This window comes from Elephantulus edwardii, unplaced genomic scaffold (genome assembly GCF_000299155.1).
Source record: "Elephantulus edwardii isolate Elephantulus edwardi_28Jun2011 unplaced genomic scaffold, EleEdw1.0 scaffold00272, whole genome shotgun sequence".
In the NCBI taxonomy this organism is placed as follows: Eukaryota; Metazoa; Chordata; class Mammalia; order Macroscelidea; family Macroscelididae; genus Elephantulus; species Elephantulus edwardii.
Window position 1 is genome coordinate 2,683,061 of NW_006400022.1, and position 21,594 is coordinate 2,704,654.

General features: G+C 40.5%; 1 protein-coding gene across 1 annotated transcript in view; it reads left to right on the top strand.

Annotated features, from left to right (window-relative positions):
• Window positions 1-21,594, top strand: part of ASB7 (ankyrin repeat and SOCS box containing 7) — an 89,313-nt gene that overhangs the window by 41,442 nt on the left and 26,277 nt on the right. The window contains exon 2 of the mRNA XM_006900054.1: window positions 14,669-15,274. Within this exon, the coding sequence (XP_006900116.1) occupies window positions 14,669-15,274 (606 nt within the window). The remainder of the gene's footprint in view (window positions 1-14,668; window positions 15,275-21,594) is intronic.

Consider the following 21,594-nt stretch of genomic DNA (forward strand, 5'->3'; position numbering starts at 1 on the left):
GAAGTGCACAGAATCACAGTACCAAAAAGAATTGATTGAACAGAACCATTTCAGGAAGTTGCATAATCCACAATCAGTGGCAATGAAGGAAGAAATTCAAGCTGCTTTGAAGGTGTTGGCAAAAAATAAGGCCCAGTAAGTTGATGGGATACTGGTTGACATATTTCAGTGAGTAGATATAACCCTGGACCAGTTTCTGCTATGAAATTTAGAAGACAGCTGTTTTCAGAAGACCTGGGCCTTCAGAAGGTCAACTAATATTTCTTCTCAGTCCGAAAAAAGAAAGTAGAAATTATTGAGAAACATCACTAATATCACGTGCTGTCAGTAGTAAAATCTTGCTGAAGATTACCCAAAAATGACTGGAAACATACTTTGACAGATGAACAGCAGAAATTCAAGCTAGATTTAGAAAAGGCTATGGCACCAAGAATGTCATTGCTGATGTCAGATGGATACTGGCTGAAACCCAAGAATAACAGAAGGATGTCTAACTGTGTTTTACTGACTGCAGAGACATTTGACTGCAACAAATTAGGACTATCATTGAGAAGAATGGTAAATATAGAACACTTAATTGTGCTCATCTGAAAGCTATATATAGGCCAAGAAGCTGTTGTACAAACAGAGCAAGGAAAAACTGCATGGTTTAAAATCAAAAGTCTGGGTCAGACATGTATCCCTTCTCCATACCTGTTTAATCTGTATGCAGAGTATATCATTCAAGAAACTGAACTTTATGAAGAAGAAATTGTTACCAGGATTAGAGGAAGAATCATCAACAACCTGTATTTTACAAAGACAGCCTTCTTGCAGAAAACAAGGAAGACTTACTGCAAAAGATCAAAGCCTTCAAGATGGATTACATCTCATCATCAAGAATACCTATAAACCCTTACTACTGGTCAAATAGATAGACAACATCATGACAGATGGAGAGAATGTTGAAATTAACAGTTTCCTCTTACTTGGATCCACAACCCACATTTTTGGCACTAGCAGTCAAGAAATCAGGAGATGTATTGCATTGGGGAAATCTGCTGCTAACGACCTTTCCAACCAAGGTGCTGAGGAGCAGTGATATCAGTTTAAGACTAGGAGCACCAGATCCAAGCCATGGTATTTTGAGTTGCTTCCTATGCATCTGAAAGTTGGACAATGACTAAGGATGACCTAAAAAGAATTGCTATCTTTGTATTGTGGTGTTGGAGTATTGAATGTCATACATGGGTTCCCAAAAGAACAAACCAATCTTTCTTAGACAAAATACAGCCGCTGTGCTTAATAGAGAACAAGGATCATGAAACATCATCTTAACATACTTTGAACGTAATGTTAAGCGGGGCCAGTCCTTGAAAAAGAATATCGTGTTTGGAAAGGTGGAGGGTCAGTGAAAGAGAAGAAGATCCTTAATAAGAAATATTGACACAGTAACTGTAGCAGTGGGCTTGAGACTATCTGGGATGGTGAGAATGGTCCAGGTTAGGACAAGATTCAAATCCTTTGGGCAAGATTCAGATCCTTTGTTCATTAAGTTGCTGTCAACTTGATGACATCTAACAACTAGAAGCAAGATGGTTCTCCTGATTAAGGTGATAGAACTGCAAGCCTCTGTGGAAAACCACCTCATGGTACAGCTATAACTTACTAACTCTTCCAGCACCATGTGGCAGTCTGCGCTAGTTGCTTAGAAACTGCAAACACCCACCATACCTGGAGGCAAGAGACATTTACTTGCTCTTGAGCCATCTGAAAACCCTGTTGTTGGTTGTATTCTGAGGTGGTTAGATGTACAGAGCAATCTACTTGGGGAGTACTGAAAAAGATCAAAGCAAATCCATTCAGATTCTGCCACTTTCCAGGCAGACTCAGCCACTTAGTGTCTGAGCCATACTCTCTACCCATTGCAGCCCACTGTCAAGACCTTGTCTTTCACCATACTGGGCAAAAAGACAAAACCATTACAAGGACTAGAATAGGCAAGTCATATCCATCAGTCAGAATGCAAGCGTTACCCTTGATGTGATGGATTGATTCAGTGACTGGGGTAATGGAGGTAGATGTGTTGGAGACAATAAGATTGGCACAGGATAAAGCAGTGTTCGGACTGTTGTCCATAGGCTTGCTCTGAGTCGCAGGTGACTTGATAACACATAACAACAACAACAAAAAGTATCAGATGAGCTGAAGACAATTTGTGGGCAGTCTCCCGTGGTATCCAATACCATACCATTTGCCCTGAAGTCTTTTCTGAGTTGTCAACTCCAGTAAAATCTAAGAGGGGAACTGTCGGGACATCCATATACGCACACACTGGCCAGTACTCCTTTTGCAATCATGCAAGAGGGACATGCCTGGTTGCATGGATGCCAAAAGCCATTCTGTTATTCCCCAGTCCCCACGCACCCTCTTTTTTCCTCCTATATTTCCTGCTACTTGGGAGTCTTCCGGGAGTTCCTTGGTGTCCTAGCTGGCAACTCAATAATTGTTGAAAGTTTGTTCCTTGAAGGGTCCCTCAAGTTTCATGGTCATAGGTAGGCTGAAAAAGATACTAGTTTTACTTTTGGGGGACTGGAAACTTTGCAGAAGGAGGTAGTCTTTCTAGGACATGGGGTGGCTGACCAGAGGATTTTCCACTAAGGGTGGGGAAAAGCAGCTAACTGTGTTATACCCCTACACACACAACCCCAGTAAGCAGTAAAGTTAAGAATGACAGTGACTGAGAAATTCTAGAAGTTCAAGCAGGACTTTAAAAAGGCCATGGGACCAGGGACATCATTGCTGATGCCAGATGGATCCTGGCTGAAAGCAAAGAATACCAGAAGAATGTCTATTTATGCTTTATTGACTATGCAAAGACATTTGACTGTGTGTATCCTAACAAAACATGACTAAATTGAGAAGAATGAAAATCCCAGAATACTTAACTGTACACATATAAAACCTGTACCTAAACCAAGAAGCTATTGGGTGAACAGAGCGGGGGAACACTGCATAGTTTAAAATTAAGAAAGGCATGCATCAGGGTTGTATCCTTTCTCCTGTTCAATATGTATGCTGAACAAATTGTACAAGAGGCTGGACAGTTAGAAGAATGTGGCATCAGGATCCGAGGAAAGACTCATCAACAACCTGTGGTATGTAGATGACACAGTATTAATTACTTAATGAAGGTGAGGAGGCTTGAAGTGCTTGCTGCAGAAGATCAAAGACTATTGCCTTCAATATACACCTCAATGTCCGGAAAACAAAATTTCTCACCATTGAACTATATAGGCAGCATCATAATAAACAAAAGGTTGACCTTATTAGCAACTTCATCTTACTTGGATCCACAATCAACATCTTGGTTAAAGGCAGTTGGATCAGGAGGTGTATTGCATTGGGAAAGTCTGCAATCAGGGACCTCTCCAAATTACTGATGCACAAATATGTCAGTTTGAAGACTGTTGTTGTTGTTGTTGTTGTTATGTGCCGTCGAGTCACCTGCGATTCATAGCGACCCTGTGTACAACAGCCCTAAACTCCGCTCTGTCCTGTGCCAGTCGCACCGTCTCTGACACTCCCATGCCAATTATCCCAGTCACTGAATCAATCCACCTTATAGAGGGCCTTCCTCTCCTGCACTGTCCCTCCACCCTCCCAAGCATGATGTCCCCCTCTAAGGACCGGTCTCTTCCTCACAACATGTCCAAAGTATGTTAGACGGAGCCTCAGAATCCTTGCCTCCAAGGAGCCACCCGTTTTAACCCTTTCCAGGACAAATCTGTTTGTTTTCCTAGCAGTCCATGGTATTCTCAATACTCTTCTCCAGCACCACAGCTCAAAGGCATCAATTCTCCTTCTGTCCTCCCTGGTCATTGTCCAACTCTCTGATGCATAACAGGTGATTGCGAAGACCATGGCCTGTATCAGACGCACCTTAGTCTCCAAAGAGATACCATTGCTCTTCAGTACTTTGGAGAGGTCCCTAACAGCAGACTTTCCCATGGCAATGCGCCTTTTAATTTCCTGGCTGCTGGTGCCAAGACTGTTGACTATGGAGCCAAGCAAACTAAAGCTGTGTACAATCTCAATCTCTTCACCATCCATCCTGATGCTGCCAGTTGGTCCAGTGGTGAGAATCTTTGTCTTCTTGACATTGAGCCTCAGTCCATATTGTAGGCTGTAGTCCTTGACACTCTGCAGCAGGCGCTTCAGGTCCTCCTGAGTTTCAGCAAGCAGGGTTGTGTCATCCGCATAACGCAGATTGTTGATAAATCGTCCACCAATCTTGACCCCACATTTCTCCTCATAGAGCCCAGCCTCCCAGATAATCTGTTCTGCATATAGGTTGAAAAGGTATAGAGGTAGGATGCATCCCTGGCGTACGCCCTTCCCAATTTTTAACCATGCAGTGTTCCCTTGCTCTGTTCTGACGACTGCCTCCTGGTCCAAGTATAAGTTTCGCATTAGAACGATCAAGTGTTCTGGGATTCCCATTCTTCTCAGGGTCAGCCACAGTTTGTTATGATCTACACAATCAAATGCCTTTGCATAGTCAATGAAACACAGATAGACATTCCTCTGGTATTCCCTGCTTTCAGCCAAGATCCATCTAACATCAGCTACAATATCTCTAGTAGGTGCTTCTGATTCAGGTCATGGTTATTTCAGTCATTTGCTGTACATCTGTTAGCTGGACAGTGAATAATGATGGCAGAAGGAGAATTGATGCTTTTGAGCTGTGGTGTTGAAGAAGAGTTCTGAATGTCCAGGATTGCCAAAAGAACAAATGGGCTCACAGCAGCTAGGGGTGAGTGGAAAGGTAGTGCCTAAACAACCTAGCTTCATGAAGGCTCTGTGTGCACTGAGGTCCACAGGCACTGGGCACTAGCCCTGCCTATCACCAAGATGCTCAAGAGGAAGATTGGCCGAAGGGACAGTGAAGGAGTAGCCCATGAGATTAGAAAAGGCTGTCAGCTGAGCCACCTTCAGAAGTGGACATGAAGCCTAAAAAGGCAGCAGGAAAGGAGAAGTCTTCTGAGAAAAAAGTGCAAACAAAAGGGAAAAGAGGAGCAAAGGGAAAACAAGCTGAAGTGGCCAACAAAAATGAAAATGGAGAAAATAAAAATGAAATGAGTTCACCCTTTGATGAAGCAGGAGAGAAAGACGCCAAGTCTGATTGATATTTGTCAACCATGGCTTATCAGTGGTCCCTGTATCTCCCTTCTTGTACAGTCCAGAGGAATACTTTTTATCAACTATTTTGTAAATGCAAGGTTTTTTAGTAGCTCTAGCAGCGTTCTTAAGAAGGAGGTCCCACTTCATCCCATTTTTAAGTGTAAATGCTTTTTTTAAAAAAGAGGTAAGATCATATGCTAATTTTTTTAAGGAGAAAATGTAGAATATTAAAATTGTGGGGGACTTTGGGTGTCAGTGTAACATTCTGTGGGGAAACAGGACAGTTTTTTTAATTAATTTTAATGAACGTTTACGGAGACTTTGGATTTCCGTTCATTCATTTGTTCATTCATTGTTGCACTTTCCTCCCTGACCACCCCTCCCCCCAGTTCACTTTTCTCTTTGAAAAGTAAAAAAAAAAATTCTTTTATTGTTATACAGTCCCCTCCCCCCAGTCCACTCCACTGTGAAGCTTTCATTCTGTACTCTTATCATGACAATACCTAATTATATATCCCTTTTAAACATTTCTCTTCCTCATCTGTTTCAATGCAGTATACCTTATTTATCCCCTCTTTTCTCAGTTTCCCCCAGCCCTGTCAGTCCTGCTTTACAATAGTGGTGTTATGAAATATTTCTCCTTTTGTGACAGAGATATTTCACTCAGCATAATGCCCTACAGGATCACCCATTTTGTGTAATATTTCATGAGTTCCTTGTTTTTCAATGCAGCATAGTATTCCATTGTGTGAATATACCACAGTTTCTCTATCCGTTCGTTTGTTGATGGGTACTTGGGTTTTTATCAACTCTTTGCTATTGTGAACAAAGCAGCAAATAAACTTGGATGTGCATGTATCTGCCTGGGTGACAGTTCTGGTTTCTTTAGGGTATATTCCCAGTAGTGGAATTGCTGGGTCAAATAGTATTTCTATTTCCAACTTTTTAAGAAAGCACCATACTGTCTTCCACAGTAGTTGCACCATTTTACACTCCCACCAACAGTGAATAAGGGTTCCAGTGTCTCCACAACCTTGTCAGCATTTGTTGTTTTGTTAAATTTTGCTAGTCTTACTGGGGTGAGATGATATCTCAAAGTTGTTTTGATTTGCATCGCTTAGAGCTAGGGATTTTGAACATTTATTCATGTGTTTGTTCATCATCTGAAAGTCTTCTTTGGTAAAGTGACTGTTCATATCCTTTGCCCATTTTTCAGTTGGGTTGTTGGTGCTCGAGTATTCTATAAATTTTAAATATAAATGCCTTATCTGACATGTCATTACCAAATATATTTTCCCAGTCTGTGGCTTCCCTTTTTACCCTGTTGAAGTTTTTGGATGTGTATAGGGCTTTATTCTTAGAAGATCCCATTCATCTATTTTATCCTCTCCTGGTTGTAGGTTTTTCAGGATGCTTTGGAAGACTGTTTATGTTGTGGATTAGGACTTCTGGAATTCTTCCAAGCTTTTCTCTAATGAAGTTTATAGTCTTGGGTTTTAGTCCTAGGTCCGTGATCTACTTTGAGTTGGTTTTTGTGTCTGGAGTGGGGTGTGGCTGTTGGCTTGAGTTTTCTGCAGAATGTTTTCCAGTTTTGCCAATACCACTTGTTAAAAAGGCTATCGTTTCCCCACTTAACTGATTTCATCTCCTTGTCAAAAATCGTTTGACCATATATAGATAGGCTGATTTCTGGATTCTCAATTTTATTCCTTTGATCTATGTGTCCTGTCATTGTACCAGAAGGGGACGGTTTTTATATCCCATAAACAACCTGTCATGCAGATGACACAATCTTGGTTGCTGAAACTGAGGTGGACCTGAAGAATGGCTGCAGAAGGTTAAGGATTGCAGCCTTCAATATGAATTGAAGCTCAACGTCAAGAAAACAAAGATTCTCACCAGTGGGCTAATGGGCAGCATTATGATAGACAGTGAAGAGGAGATTGTTAACAGCTTCAGTTTGCATGGCCCCATAATCAACACTCTTGGTACCAGTAGCCAGGAAATCAAAAGATTAATCACACTGGGAAAGTCTGCTTGCAGGGACCTCTCCAGAGTACTGAAAGCAGTAATGTCAGTCTGGAGACAAAGGTGCACCTGATACAGGCCATAGTCTTTGCAATTATTTGCTGTGCATCAGAAAGCTCAACAAGGTCTAGGGATGATCGAAGGAGAATTGATGCCTTTGAATTGTGCTACTGGAGAAGAGTATTGAATATACCCTGGACTGCTACGAGATCAAACAAGTTTGTCCTGGAGAGGATGAGACCAGGCTGCACCTTAGAGGCAAGGATTCTGACATACTTTGATTTGAGCACATTAAAAGGAGGGATCAGTCCTTGGAGAGGGACATCATGCTTGAGAGGGTGCAGGGATAGCACAAGAGAGGAAGGGATGAGATGGATTTCTTCCGTGACTGGGATATTGGGAGTAGGTGTGTCAGAGACATTGTTTGACTCAGGATAGAGCAGGGTTCAGAGCTGTTGTATATAGGGTTGCTATGAATCATAGTCTCCTTGACAGAACCTATCAACAACAGGGAGCTCTGGTGGCCTAGTGATAAGTGCACTGCTGTCCCAAAGGCACAAAGGCAGGTGGTTCAAATCCACTGGATGCTCCATGGGAGAAAGATGGGCAATCCCTTTCCTCCCATGTGATTTATTGCCTCTGAAAACCTGCTGGAGGGTCAGCTTTGAGTCCCGACTGGACAGTACACAACACCACCACACGTAACCCCTAATACATATTAAAATGAATAGGCTGATAGAGAATGCTAACAATTTGCAACTCTTAGTTTAAGAGGAAAACTGTTACCCGCTAGGTCTGCAAGCATGGTTGGAAACAACAGGTGAATAATGAGTTTTTATGCATTCTGAGCAGAAATTAGAAAAACAAGTCTAATAAGAACTTAGCTGGCTTAACATACGTAGCCATTTTGGGTTGTTTGTAGGATTTACCGTAAGTGCACTGAAGTGCCAGAAGAAGAAACACTTAGGTCTTGAAGGAAGTGTGACCAGGCTGCTCCTTAGAGGCATGAATAGTGAAACTTTGTTCTACATGCTTTTGGCAAGTTATCAGAAGTTGTCTTGAAAACTTAAGACATTGTGCAGGGTCAGTCAGTGAAAGGGGAAATCCCTCAACAAGATGGGTTGACACAGTGACTGAGACTGTGGCTAGAGCATGACAGAGATTGTGAGGATGGCACAGGAGGAGGGCAAGGTTTTGATCTGTTGTCATTGGGTCTTTGTGAGTTGTCATAGGCTCACTGGCACCTGACAACAGCAGTAACCCTTTACCTCATTCCTCTTGTGTTGTGTTCCCAGGATGTACTTTGTTAATGCATTTTAACAGTTTTTACCAAAACTAAACAAGTCATTGTCTTTGACAAGCCGTATTTATTCCCAGCTCAATATAATGTAGAATGTCGGACTTCTTAAAAAACCTAAAGTAGAAAATTGAAGGTGAAAAGGTAATTTCCTAGAGTGTCCTTTTACTTTTACTGCCAAATAGAGCAGATAAAGGCTGCCAATAAGAATGCTAGCTGGTACTTTTCAATACACCCTTGATGAATGAACGCTGTAAGAAGGAGAGCAAGGTATTCTAAGAGGTGCTGCCTGTAAAAGGGCTTAGAACGGGTGCAGGGCTTGGCCCATGCTGAATTTGTCTTTTCATTCACAAATACAAAGTCAGAATTTACAGATTAACAAGATCCCCAGGTGGCTCTAATCTTATAGATTCTTTTAGCCTAGGAGTCATGTTAAAATGTAGACTCTGATTCCATAATTCTGGGGTGGAAAGGCAGACTCTCAGCAGGGCCTTAAACCAGAATGATCAGTTAGAAGCCTGGGTCAGGTGCAGAGTCAGAATGGATGTCTTTGGTAGGGGTATGGTTTCATTTAAATAGGAAGGTTTCAGATTTTATGCCTGTCTTCACTTAGTTTGCTTTAGATAAGCAAATTACCCAAAACCTGCTTGAGTGAGTGTTGACTTAGCAAAATGGAAACCCTTATTCATTCCTGACCAGTAGATGGCAGCAGAATGCTTTATTAAAACGTTCTTATTAAAATGTTGCTTTCGTTAAGTAACACAGTAATAGGTAGAGGTGTGCTTATTTATTGTTGTTGGTATTATGCCTTTGAGTCATTCGACTCATAGTGACCCTATGTACAACAGCTCTGAACCCTACTCTCTCTGTCTCTGATACCCCTAACCCTATTAACCCAGTCATTGAGTCAGTCCATCTCTCCAGGCAGGGCCTTCCTTTCTTGTACTGTCCCTCTGCCCTTACAAGCATGAAGTCCCTTTCCAAGGTCTGGTCTCTCCTTGAAATATACCCAAAGTATGTGAGATGGAACTTCAGAATTCTTGCCTCCAAGGAGCAGCCTGTTTTCACCATCTCTGGGTCAGAACTGTTTGTTCTCTTAGCAATATATAGTATTTTCACTACTCTTCTCCAGCACCATAGCTCAAAGGCATCAATTCTTCTGCCATCATCCTTATTGTCCAGCTCTCTGATGCATAGCAAATAATTTTGAAGACCAGGGGCCTGAATCAGGCACACTTTAGTCTCTACACTGACATCATTGCTCTTCAGTACTCTGGAGAGGTCCCTGACAACTGATTTTCCCAGTGCAGTTCATCTTTTGATTTTCTGGCTGCTGGTACCAAGAGTGTTGATTGTGTAGCCAAGCACACTGAAGCTGTTAACAATCTTGATCTCCTCACTGTCCGTCATGATGCTGCCAATTGGCCCAGTGGTGAGAATCTTTGTCTTGATGCTGAGCTTCAACGCATATTGAAGGCAGCAGTTCTTGACCTTCAGTAGCAAATCCTCCTCAGTTTCAGCAAGCAAGGTTGTGTCATCTGCATAATGCAGGTTGTTGATGAGTCTTCCTCAATCCTGATGCCGCATCCCTCCTTGTAGTGCCCAGCCTCCTGGATGATCTGTTCCACATGTAGATTGAAGAGGTATAGAGATAGGATGCATCCCTGGCTACACCTTTCCTGAATTTGAACCATGCAGTGTTTCCTTGCTCTGTTCTGACAACTGCCTCCTAGTCCATATAGTTCTCTCATAAGGACAATCAAGTTTTCTGGGATTCCCATTCTTCTCAGGGTTAATTACGGTTTGTTGTGGTTCACAGAGTTGAATGCCTTTGCATAGTCAACGAAATACACACACACACACACACACACACACACACACACACACACACACACACAAATGAGTGCGCACATGCATGTATGCATGGAGCTCTGGTGCTAACCCAAAAGCTATACTTTTCTGGCAATTTGAATCTACCAGCAAGCAGTGGAGAAATATGGGCGACTCCTGTTGGCAGTTTCCAGCCTCAAGAACCCAATGGAGGGTCGCCTGGGACTTAGAACCAACTCAGTAGCAGTGAGTTTGAGTTCCTTTGCTTTTTTTTTTAATAAGTACTTTAAGACAAAGACAAATAGGATATTTTTCTTTTTGTTAAATAGTTAAAAGCATTGTTACCATTGTCTGTTCTCATTTGATTTTGAGTATTTTTGGAAATTATTCAACTGATAATAGCGGACCTTAAAAAATGTTACCTTTTACAGATTTTGTTAGCATCTTAACTGAAATTCTCTCTAAGTATTAGGAGCTTCGGTGGCATAGTGAGCCACATCTCATGCTGCTAACTAAAAGACAGGTGGTTCAAATCTACCCATCACTCTGCAGGAGATAGATGAATAATGACCTCCCATGAAAATGTAGAGCTTCAGAAATCCAGTGAAGGGAGCTGTAAGCGAAAATTGACTCAATAGCAATGGAAGTAGGCACAAGTTATTAATATTTTGCTTTTTTTTTTATTCTTCCAAACTTCTCTAAGAGAATCCATGGTCATAATGTATCCTAGAATAACATTTTACTTAGCAGTACTTTGATGTTTAATTAGATAACTTTAAAGACTTTTTGTTTGTATTAAAAAAAAATAGAGGTTTTTTTTTTCATAAGCCAAAAAGGAAAGAAGGTATTCTATATGTAAAAAGGTTTGTAATCCTAGACCATTAAGATCAAAAAGGAAGGTCCTTTTGCCAAAAAAAAAAAAAAAAAAAAACCTCTAAGACAAAACACAGCTGCCTCATAAGGTTTCCAAAGCTGTAAATCTTTACGGAAGCAAGCTAATCATCCTCTCTTTTTCTTCCTTAGGGTAGCTGGTAGGTTCATATGCCTGACATTTTGGATAGCAGATAAATGCTTTCACCATTATGTTACCAGAGATCCTTGCCCCGGTAGTTAAATGTAACTGATTTATCTGTCACATCAATTTAATGACTCCGAGGAGTTTCCTGAATAGAATTGGAAGAGTGATCTTTTCTTTTTTCTTTAAATTTTTTCTGTTGTATTAAAAATATTATTTATTGTTCATCCATATATGTTTCATTCATATACATTTTATTTTATGTAATTATTATTGCTCTATGCATACCTCTGGAAACTCTGAACTTTGAGAAATGACGATAGTTAGAGAAAGCCTTCAAGTCTTTTGTTTATAGGGTCCCTATGAGTTGTGTTGAGCGACTCAACAGCAATCAACAACAACAACATGCCTTTTATCACCTCATCTCATCAAATCCCTATTGCTCCTGACCTATTCTTTCACTCTACCATCCATCCACTAATCTCTGCTGCCCTAGTAGTATATTTTTCTTTATTCTCCTTCTCCCTATATCTGCTCGTCTTTTCCCCTTCCTTCCTTTTCCCTTTTGAACAGTGATACATACCCTGTTTCTGTTTGCTGATTGCTCTGTCCTTTCATCATTTTTTCCCAGGTTGATCCTTGTCCTGCTCCTTTACAGTCTTTTTGAGTGTACATTCTCTCTCTGCTTTCCTGATCCCCCCCACCTCCCTAGTTACCTTCAATCCTCCCTACTTTTCACAGTGATACAATATTTGTCCTTTTATGGCTGAGTTCTTTTACTCTGCCTAATGTTTGCTTCATTTCTGTTACCAAGTCCATATCCAGCCACTGATCCTTCTTCCTTGTTCCCAACTTTTGCATTCCAGTAACCCATTATTATCAATGCATTTTGATTGCATGTTCGCTCAATTTCTGACTGCAAAAGTTAGTAGAATTCTTCTATTTCCTCCTCTTTGGCTCTAGTTGTCGGTGCATATATTTGAATGATAGTGGTATTCATTGGACTTCCTTGTATACGCATGGATATCATCCTGCCACTTACCACATTGTATTTCATGATGGATCTAGAAATGATTTTTTTAATTATGAAATCGACCCCATTTCTTCTCACCTTTTCACCCCCAGCGTAGTAGATCATTTGAGCATCTGATTCAAAATGTCCCATGCCAAGCCATCTCACTTTGCCAATACCTATTATTGTCAATATTTGTGTGTTCCATTTATATCTTAACAACATCCAGTTTTCATACATTCATGCTTCTCACAATCCACGTTTCAGTCATTAGTATCTGCTTACAGTTGTTCCTCTTCCTTTGTGTTTCCGTATATGAAATCTCAGCCTCAGTTGCCATGTTTGCTAGTTTAAGTGTGCTCTATTGTACCTAGGGTTTTTGAAAGTCTGGTCTTGGCTCCACAATCAATACGCTTGGTACTAGCAGCCAGGAAATCAAGAGACCAATTGCATTGGGAAATTCAGCTGTCAGGGACCTCTACAAAGTACTGTAGAACAATGATGTCAGGCTAGAGACTAAGGTGCACCTGATCCAGGCCATAGTCTTCGCAGTTGTATGCTATGCGTCAGAGAGCTGGACAGGGAATAGGGATGATAGAAAGAGAATTGATGCCTTTGAGCTGTGGTGCTGGAGAATAGTGTTGCATATACATGGACTGCTAGGAGAACAAACCAGTTTGTCCTGGGGAGGGTGAAACCTGACTGCTCCTTGGAGGCAAGTATTCTGAAGTTTCATCTGACATACTTTGGGCATGTTACAAGGAGGGACCAGTCCTTGGAGAGGGACATCATTTTTGGGAGGGTGAAGGGACAGCACGAGACAGGAAGACCCTCAATGAGATAGATCAATTCCGAGATTGGGGTAATGGGAGTAGGTGTGTCAGAGACAGTGAGGTTGGCACAGGGTAGAGCAGGGTTTAGGGCTCTTGTATTTAGGGTCATTATGAGTCGCAAGTGACTCAGCAGCACATAACAGCAACAACAATGTTGGCCAGCCTCGCCCACATTGTGTAATATTTTACAAATTTGTTGTTCCTTAGTACTGCATAGTATCCATTGTGTGAATGTACCACAATTTCTCTTGGTTTGTTGAAAGGCATTTTGGCTCTTTACATTTCTTGCTTTATGAATAATGCTTCTAAGAACATAGATGTACATAGCTCCATTTGTTCCTTTGCTCTCATTAGGTATATTCCTAGTATTGGAATAGATAGCTGCATCATGTGTGATTTCTATGTTCACCCTTTGGAGGAACTGCCAAACTGCCTTCCAGAGCGATTGTACCATTTATTAGCCCCACCAGCAGTGCATGAGCATTTCTGTCTCCTCGCAGAGTGATTCTTCCTTGCCCTTGTTCTGCCCGCTGTCAGATTCTATGTTACAAAGCACTGACTGACCTTTGGCTTAAGAAAAGATAGGAGCCAAGTAACAAAGACATGTGACTTAAAGAGTCACATAGCAGTTAAATCATTGTAGCTTTTTTTGTTTTGTCTATCTCTGCCCCCTGAATCAATTTATTGTGTTATGTTAGGTGCCTCTACAGCTCATAGCAACCTTTTGAACAACCGATGGAAACCTTGCTCTGTCCTGTGTCTTCCTCATAAACTTTCGGTCAGATTAGGAGAGATTTTTATAACTATTTTTTTTTAGAAATAATACTTACACATTGCTGAGGTTGCTAGTTTTTCACAGCGGGGTGCTTAATTCTTAAAAGTGTCACATTCTCAGAGAATTTATAATCCAGAATAGACTCTTAACTTTGGAAAACTGGCTTTATCAAGATAACATAGATTTAGAACATGCCTTAGAATTTTTTACAGATCACAAAAACTTTTTCTTTTTTAAACCTAATATACCCTAAAAGGACATAATCTTCTAGATCACAGGACATCCATAATTTAGAACAGCAGATAGCACTACACATGCTTTTTTTAAGGCCATGAAGCAGCACAATAGAAAATAGAATAAAAAATAAAAGCACAAAAGAAAATAAAAGTTCAAAACACAACAGAAACATGAAACAGTACAGAGATGAGGCATTGAAGTAGACAAAAACTGTTAGATTAGCCAAAAGAGAGAACTGTGTGTTTTGTATATATCTTTCTAAACGTTTTGCAAATTTTACTACTCATTAACTTTCTACTAAAGTAAAATTTCTTTTGCATTCTATACTACTTAAGCCAAGGAAGCAATACTTGATGTTCACTGTGAAATTAGATCATTTCAGATGTTTACTGTGTAAGGATGGGCTGCAGTGTGCTGTGCTATGTTTGTAGTTTTGTTGTAGGGATAACTGATGTCTTTGTCTTGATTTTACCTCCAGCTGATCCCACAGTGAAGGACTTAATTGGAGGCTTCACTGCTCTTCATTATGCAGCTATGCATGGCCGGGCCCGGATCGCACGCTTGATGTTGGAATCTGAGTACAGGAGTGACATCATTAATGCCAAAAGCAATGATGGCTGGACTCCCCTCCACGTGGCAGCTCACTATGGAAGAGACTCGTTTGTCCGACTCCTGCTGGAGTTCAAGGCCGAGGTTGACCCACTCAGCGATAAAGGCACAACACCACTTCAACTTGCCATTATCCGAGAGCGGTCAAGCTGTGTGAAAATCCTTTTGGACCACAATGCCAACATTGACATTCAGAATGGCTTCCTGCTACGTTATGCTGTGATTAAAAGCAACCACTCTTATTGCCGCATGTTTCTTCAGAGAGGAGCAGACACAAACTTGGGTCGCTTGGAAGATGGACAGACTCCTTTGCACTTGTCTGCCCTGCGGGATGACGTGCTTTGTGCCCGAATGTTATATAATTACGGAGCAGATACGAACACACGGAACTATGAAGGGCAGACCCCATTGGCTGTTTCAATAAGTATTTCTGGAAGTAATCGACCATGTTTGGATTTCTTACAGGAAGTAACAAGTATGTAATACAATTATTACTACTACTGCATTCTTTTTTCCTCATAAAAATATTTGAGGTGTTTTTACAACTTAAAATGACTAAATGTTAATTATTCATATAGGCCCTGCATGGTGAGTAATGCATCATTTGTCTGAATAAATAGAAAGTTGTACTACCTCATAGAATTTCATAAAACATTTACTAATGTTACTAAAACTAGTATGGGCAGACAGGGTGAGTGAGAGAAAAAATGGAGAGGAGAAGTTTTTCATTACTAACCATCTTTGTTAAAGTTTGCAGTTGTTCCTGGCTATCAGAGGAGTGTTTCTAGGCTTTAATGGATTTCATATTGAGGAAAAGGAAGGCATGTAGGACTTAGATTCTTCAATTTTGCAAGTGTCCCAGAATTTGTGTTTTATTGTGAAGCTCTTGTTCACATTTTATCTTGGCTTTTCTGCTTCTTTATACCCTGTACTGACATGAACCCAAGCAGTTGTGTGTCTGTCGTCGGAATGGAGGCAAGAGATCTAGGAACTATGCTGAGAAAAGATTTACTGCTGGTAGAGACTGAGTTAGGCTCAGCTGTCCATGCTGGGGCTTTCCCTATGTCTTCCCTCCTGCAGTAGTAGTACCTGCGTGTTTGGAGCTGTTTGGCTGATAGAGGTAATTTGCTTGTGTGGACATAGCAGTCTTCATTACTACTGTTCACATATATGTTCCAAGGATGTCTTTTGTGGCTGTAAACAAAGTGCTTATTTTTGCTACACTGTGTTTTGTAAGGAATTTCTTTTCCCTTACTAGTTTTCTTTTTATAAACTTTTAGTTGTTATGTCAACATACTGAATGAACACCCCGAATGATTGACATGTTGCAGTATTTAGGGACAAGTGTATTAATCAATTACTTTGAAATCCATGAAAAAAATTAGGTGGTTGATGGGATAGATAAAAATTAAAATATCCCAGAGGCATGCAATTCAAACCCACCAGCTGCTCCATGGGAGGAGGATGGATGGTTTCCTCCTGTTCCATTAACTGCCTCTGAAAACCCACAGAGGGTCAACTGTGGGTCAGTACTGACTTGATGTTACACAAGAAGTCATTATTAAGGGAACCCGTCAGGCTTCTGATTAAAAGGTTGGTCGTTTAAATCCTTCCGTCATTCTGCAGGAAAAAGATGAGACCGTTGACAGCCAGTTAGATGTATAGCTTTGGCAGTGCCTTTAGTGAAAGTTTTTGTTTGCTTATTCATCTGGGGAGTTTTCTGGCAGTTGTTACTCTGGATAAAGAAACACTGACATTCTCTTTTTTTTTTTTTTTTAATTTAGGTTGTTTATTTTTCATTTCAGTGAACATCTACAGAGATTTTGGAATTCCATTCATTCATTGTTGCACAACACTGACATTCTTGATGCCAAGTAGCTAAGGTCTGAAAAGTTTACCTGATTTGCTTATAAATAATCCACTCAACCCTTTGGAGCAGAATTTCGTAATAAAAATTTGCTATATGAATAACTGAAATATAACTTTAGTTTTGCTTATTTATATGGGAAGCAGATGAAATTATTGTCATGAAATTTATTCAGACGAAAGCATAGGGAGCTCTAGTGATTTAGTTGTAATCCAAAGGCATGAAGTTCAAAGCCATTGGTTGATCCTTAAGAGAAAGGTGGGCAGTCTCCTATGCAATTTATACCTTAAGAAACCTGCTGAAGGGTCATTTTTGAGTCTGTTCTGACTCTGCATCACATTGAAACAACAAAACATAAAAAGAAATAATGGTCAGGTTCTAACCTGATGCTGTCCTGTGGAATGAAGGGGTCTTTCCACACCCAATTAAGTGCAAACTATTCCTCTATTGTGAAGACTGGAATTTTAAATTTTGTATAGTTTTCAATATAAATTTAAATAACCACCAATAACTAGTAATTTCCTTGTTGAATAGCATTGGAGATCTTTCTGTCTTGGTCTGTCTGGTGAATGGTTCCTTGCAGAAAGCTCTTGACCCACACATATGTAGCTAAAGACAACACAGTGTTATGTTGTATATGTGGTGCTGTATCTGTTGGTCCTCTGCCAGCCTGACTGACTCAGATAGAGGCTTATTTAGGAAAAGATTGGAGTCAAATTGTGAATACAGTACATTTTCCATCGGATAGGGATGTTGGTGTGGTGTTGTGAAAGATAAGTTTACCACTCCTTTTTTTAGCTTTAAGACATTTATTTCAACTAAGGAAGTTCAGATTCAGGGAGCCATTTCTTAGGGAGGCCCTCTCTCTCAGTTCTTCAACAAAATCCAATTTGCTTCAGCATGTATAGGCTATTGGAAAATCCCCATGTGTATTGGCCTTCCATGGTGTCAAGGAGCTTCCTAAGATAAGTACCTAAGTCCAAAAAGGACCATTCCACTGCTGGCACTTACTTTTTCATGATAATGTTGTTTACCATCAAGTCAAAGCAAACACATAACTGACCCTCTAGCTGTTTTTCAGAGGCAGTAATTAGCACAATCATTTACATATCTTTTCTATTATTATTATACTAGTTTATTTACAAAATTAGAATACATTGTTTTTCACACCAAATTCTTCCTCTTCCCTTACCTCCCATCAAATGGTACAACCCCATGATTAATCCCCCCCTCCACATGCTCATACCTCTACTTCCACCCTCCCCCCAACTTGGATCCTTATACTCATTTTACATTAACATATCTTGATTGCATGTTCCATCAATTTCAGACTACAAGAATTTGTAAAAATTCTCAATTTATTCCTCTTTGCCTCCTGATGTAGGAGCATATATAGTTGCTTAACAGGTCTTCCTTTGTAGGCATATGGATATTATCCTATCACTCAAAACATTATATATCAGAATAGAACTTGAAATTGACTTTTTTACTATGAATGCAGAACTAATTCTTCTCTTTTTCATTCCCGACATATGATACCATATGATCATCTGATTCAGAGTGGCCAAAGCTGGTCTATTTCATCCCACTAATGCCTACTATGTTGATGTTCACTTATTCCATTTCACTTCTAACAACTAACAGTTGATTTGAGACTCCAAAACTGCAGACTCTTAGGGCCCAATTGACTTTAAAATACAAAGGCCAGCCTAGTAGGTCCTGATGATTTAAACAAAAGGCTTCCAACCCACAGCTGATTGTTAACTAAATCCAAACAATCAATCAGTTTACACTTGCTTGTTAACGAAATTTAAAAAATGACCAGTTTACACCTGACTTTCAATTAAAACAATCTACTTTCTAGAATCTAACTTCTTCACAGAGGAAGATCCAAACTGGAGAATCTTACTCAGGGTCCAGCTGGCCTTTTAAATATGAAGACCCTGAACCAAGAGGCTGTTGTGCAAACAGAGCAGGGAACACTGCATAGTTTAAAATTAAGAAAGGAGTGTGTTTGGGTTGTATTCTCTCTCCATACCTATTTAATCTCTATGCTGAGCAAATTATTTGAGCAGCTAGTCTTAATGAAGAGGAATATGACATCAGGGTTATAGGGAGACTCACCAATAACCTGTGTTAGGCAGAGTGAGGAGGACTTATACTTATTGCAGAAGATTAAGGAATGCAGCCTTTAGTATAGATTCCATCTCAATGTTAGGAACACAAATATTCTTACCTCTGGACCAATAGGCAACATTAGATGGTTGAAGAAGAGATTGAAACTGTCAAGAACTTAATCTTGCTTGGGTATATAATTAACACCCTTTGTACCAGCACTCAGGAAATAAGGAGACACATTACACTGAGAAAATCTGCAGTTAGGGACCTCTTCAGATTATTGAAGAGTACTGATGGCATTTTGAGGACTAAGGTGCATCTGATTCAGACCATAGTCTTTCTAATACCTTGCTATTCATTTAAGAACTGGACAGTAAATAAAGATGACAGAAGAATTGATGCCTTTGACCTGTGGTTTGAAGAAGAGCCCTGAACATTCCTTGAACTGCCAAAAAAACAAACAAATATGTCTTGGAGAGGGTGCAGCATGAGTGCTCTATGGAGGCAGTAATCACATACTTTGGGCATGCTGCTAAGGAGGGTTATTCCTTGAAGAAGAGCATGATACTGGGAAGGATAGAAGGTCGGCAAAAGAGAGGAAGACTCTCGACCAGGTGGATTGATGTGGTGATTGTTGCAATGGGCTCTTGTGTGTCATGAAGTGTAAAGGTGGAACAGGATAGAACAGGGTTAAGATTTTTTTTTGTTCATAGGGTTGATATGAATCATCCTTGACTCAACACTGCGTAACAGAAACAACAGATAGCACAGGAGAAAATGCCCATCTTCATCCTATGGAGCAGCTAGTGGAGTTGATGCATAAATTTGTGTTGGCAGGACAATTTCTTACCCCTAAAACAACAGGGCTTTCCATACACAGGCTAATGCAGGAATAAATGGAATAGAAAACAGAAAAACAGTTGAAACTATCCAAAGACTTAAAGAGTTGATACTTCAGATGTGTCAGTAAAATTGACAAGCCACTAGGAAACCAAACCAAGTAAAAGACAAATAATAGAAGAAAGAAATTAAATGAGTGATAACAACCAGTCAACTAACCTAAATAAAAGGATAATAACAGAATATTGTTGTTGTTGTTGTTGTTGTTGTTGTTATGTGCCATCGAGTCACTTGTCATAGTGACCCTACGTACAAGAGCCCTAAACGCCGTTCTATCTTCTGCCAACCTCACCGTCTCAAACACACTCATTCCCACCACTCCACTCACAGAATCGATCCATCTCATCGAGGATCTTCCTCTCCTGTGCTGTCCCTCCACTCTCCCAAACATGATGTCCCTCTCCAAGGACCAGTCCCTCCTTGCAACATGCCCAAAGTATGTCTGACGAAGCTTCAGAATCCTTGACTCCAAGGAGCATTCTGGCTTCACCCTCTCCAGGAAAAACCTGTTTTTCTCCTAGCAGTCCATGGTATATTCAACACTCTTCTCCAGCACCACAGCTCAAAGGCATCAATTCTCTATCATCCCTGTTCACTGTCCAACTCTGATGTACAGCATGTAATTGCAAAGACTATAGCCTGGATCGGGCGCACCTTAGTCTCCAGCCTGACTTCGTTGCTCTTCAGTACTCTTGAGAGGTCCCTCGCAGCTGACTTTCCCAATGCAATTCGTCTCCTGATTTCCTGGCTGCTGTTACCAAGAGTGTTGACTGTGGAACCAAGTAAACTAAAACTGTTAATTATCTCACTCTCTTAACCATCCATACTAATGCTGCCAATTTGCTCAATAGTGAGAATCTTTGTTTTCTTGCTAGAGCTTCAATCCATATTGGAAACTGCAGTCCTTGACCTTCTGCAGCAAGCGCTTTTAGGCCCTCCTTAGTTTCACTAAGCAGGGTGTGTCATCTGCATAACACAGGTTGTTGATGATTCTTCCACCAATCTTTTGATGCCACATTCCTCCTAGTACAGCCCAGCATCTTGGATGATCTCTTCTGCATACAGATTGAAAAGGTATGGAGACAAAATACATCCCTGACAGGCCCCCTTCTTGATTTTGAACCCTTTAGTCCAGTGTCTCTCTGCTCTGTTCTGACAACTGCCTCTTGGTCCAAGTATAGGTTTCGCATTAGCACAATCAAATGTTCTGGGATTCCCATTCTTCTCAGAGTCAGCCATAGCATATTGTGATCCACACAGTCAAAAGCCTTTGCATAGTCAGTGAAGCACAGATAGACATTCTTCTGGTATTCTCTGCTTTCTGCCAAGATCCATCTAACATTAGCCATAATATCCCTAGTAACACGACCTCTTCTAAATCCAGCCTGCACATCTGGCAGTTCTCTGTTGACATATTGTTCCAAAGATTTTTGGTAATTTTCAGAAGAATCTTGCTTGAATGTGATATCAGTGATATTGTTTGATAATTTCCACACTCTGTTGGATCACCTTTCATTGGAATGGGAACAAATAGAGATCTCTTCCAGTCACGTGGCCAGCTGGCTGGCCTCCAATTTCCTGGCACAGCTTAGTGAGTACATCCAGGGCAGCGTCTGTTTGTTGAAATGAATCAGTTGGTATGCCATCAACTCCTGGAGCCTTGGTTTTTGCCAATTCCTTCATAGCAATTTGAACTTCCTCCTTCATCACATAGGCAAGAGCAAGAGCTCATATGTTATTTCATGAAATTCCTCTGTCAGCCAATTCCTTCTGATACAGTGACTCTGTGTACTCCTGCCATCTTCTTTTGATACTTCCTGGATCATTTTACATTCTGCCCAAACTATCTTTAAGTATTACCACCCGTGGCTTAAATTTGTTTTTTAACTCCTTCAGCTTAAGAAACGCTG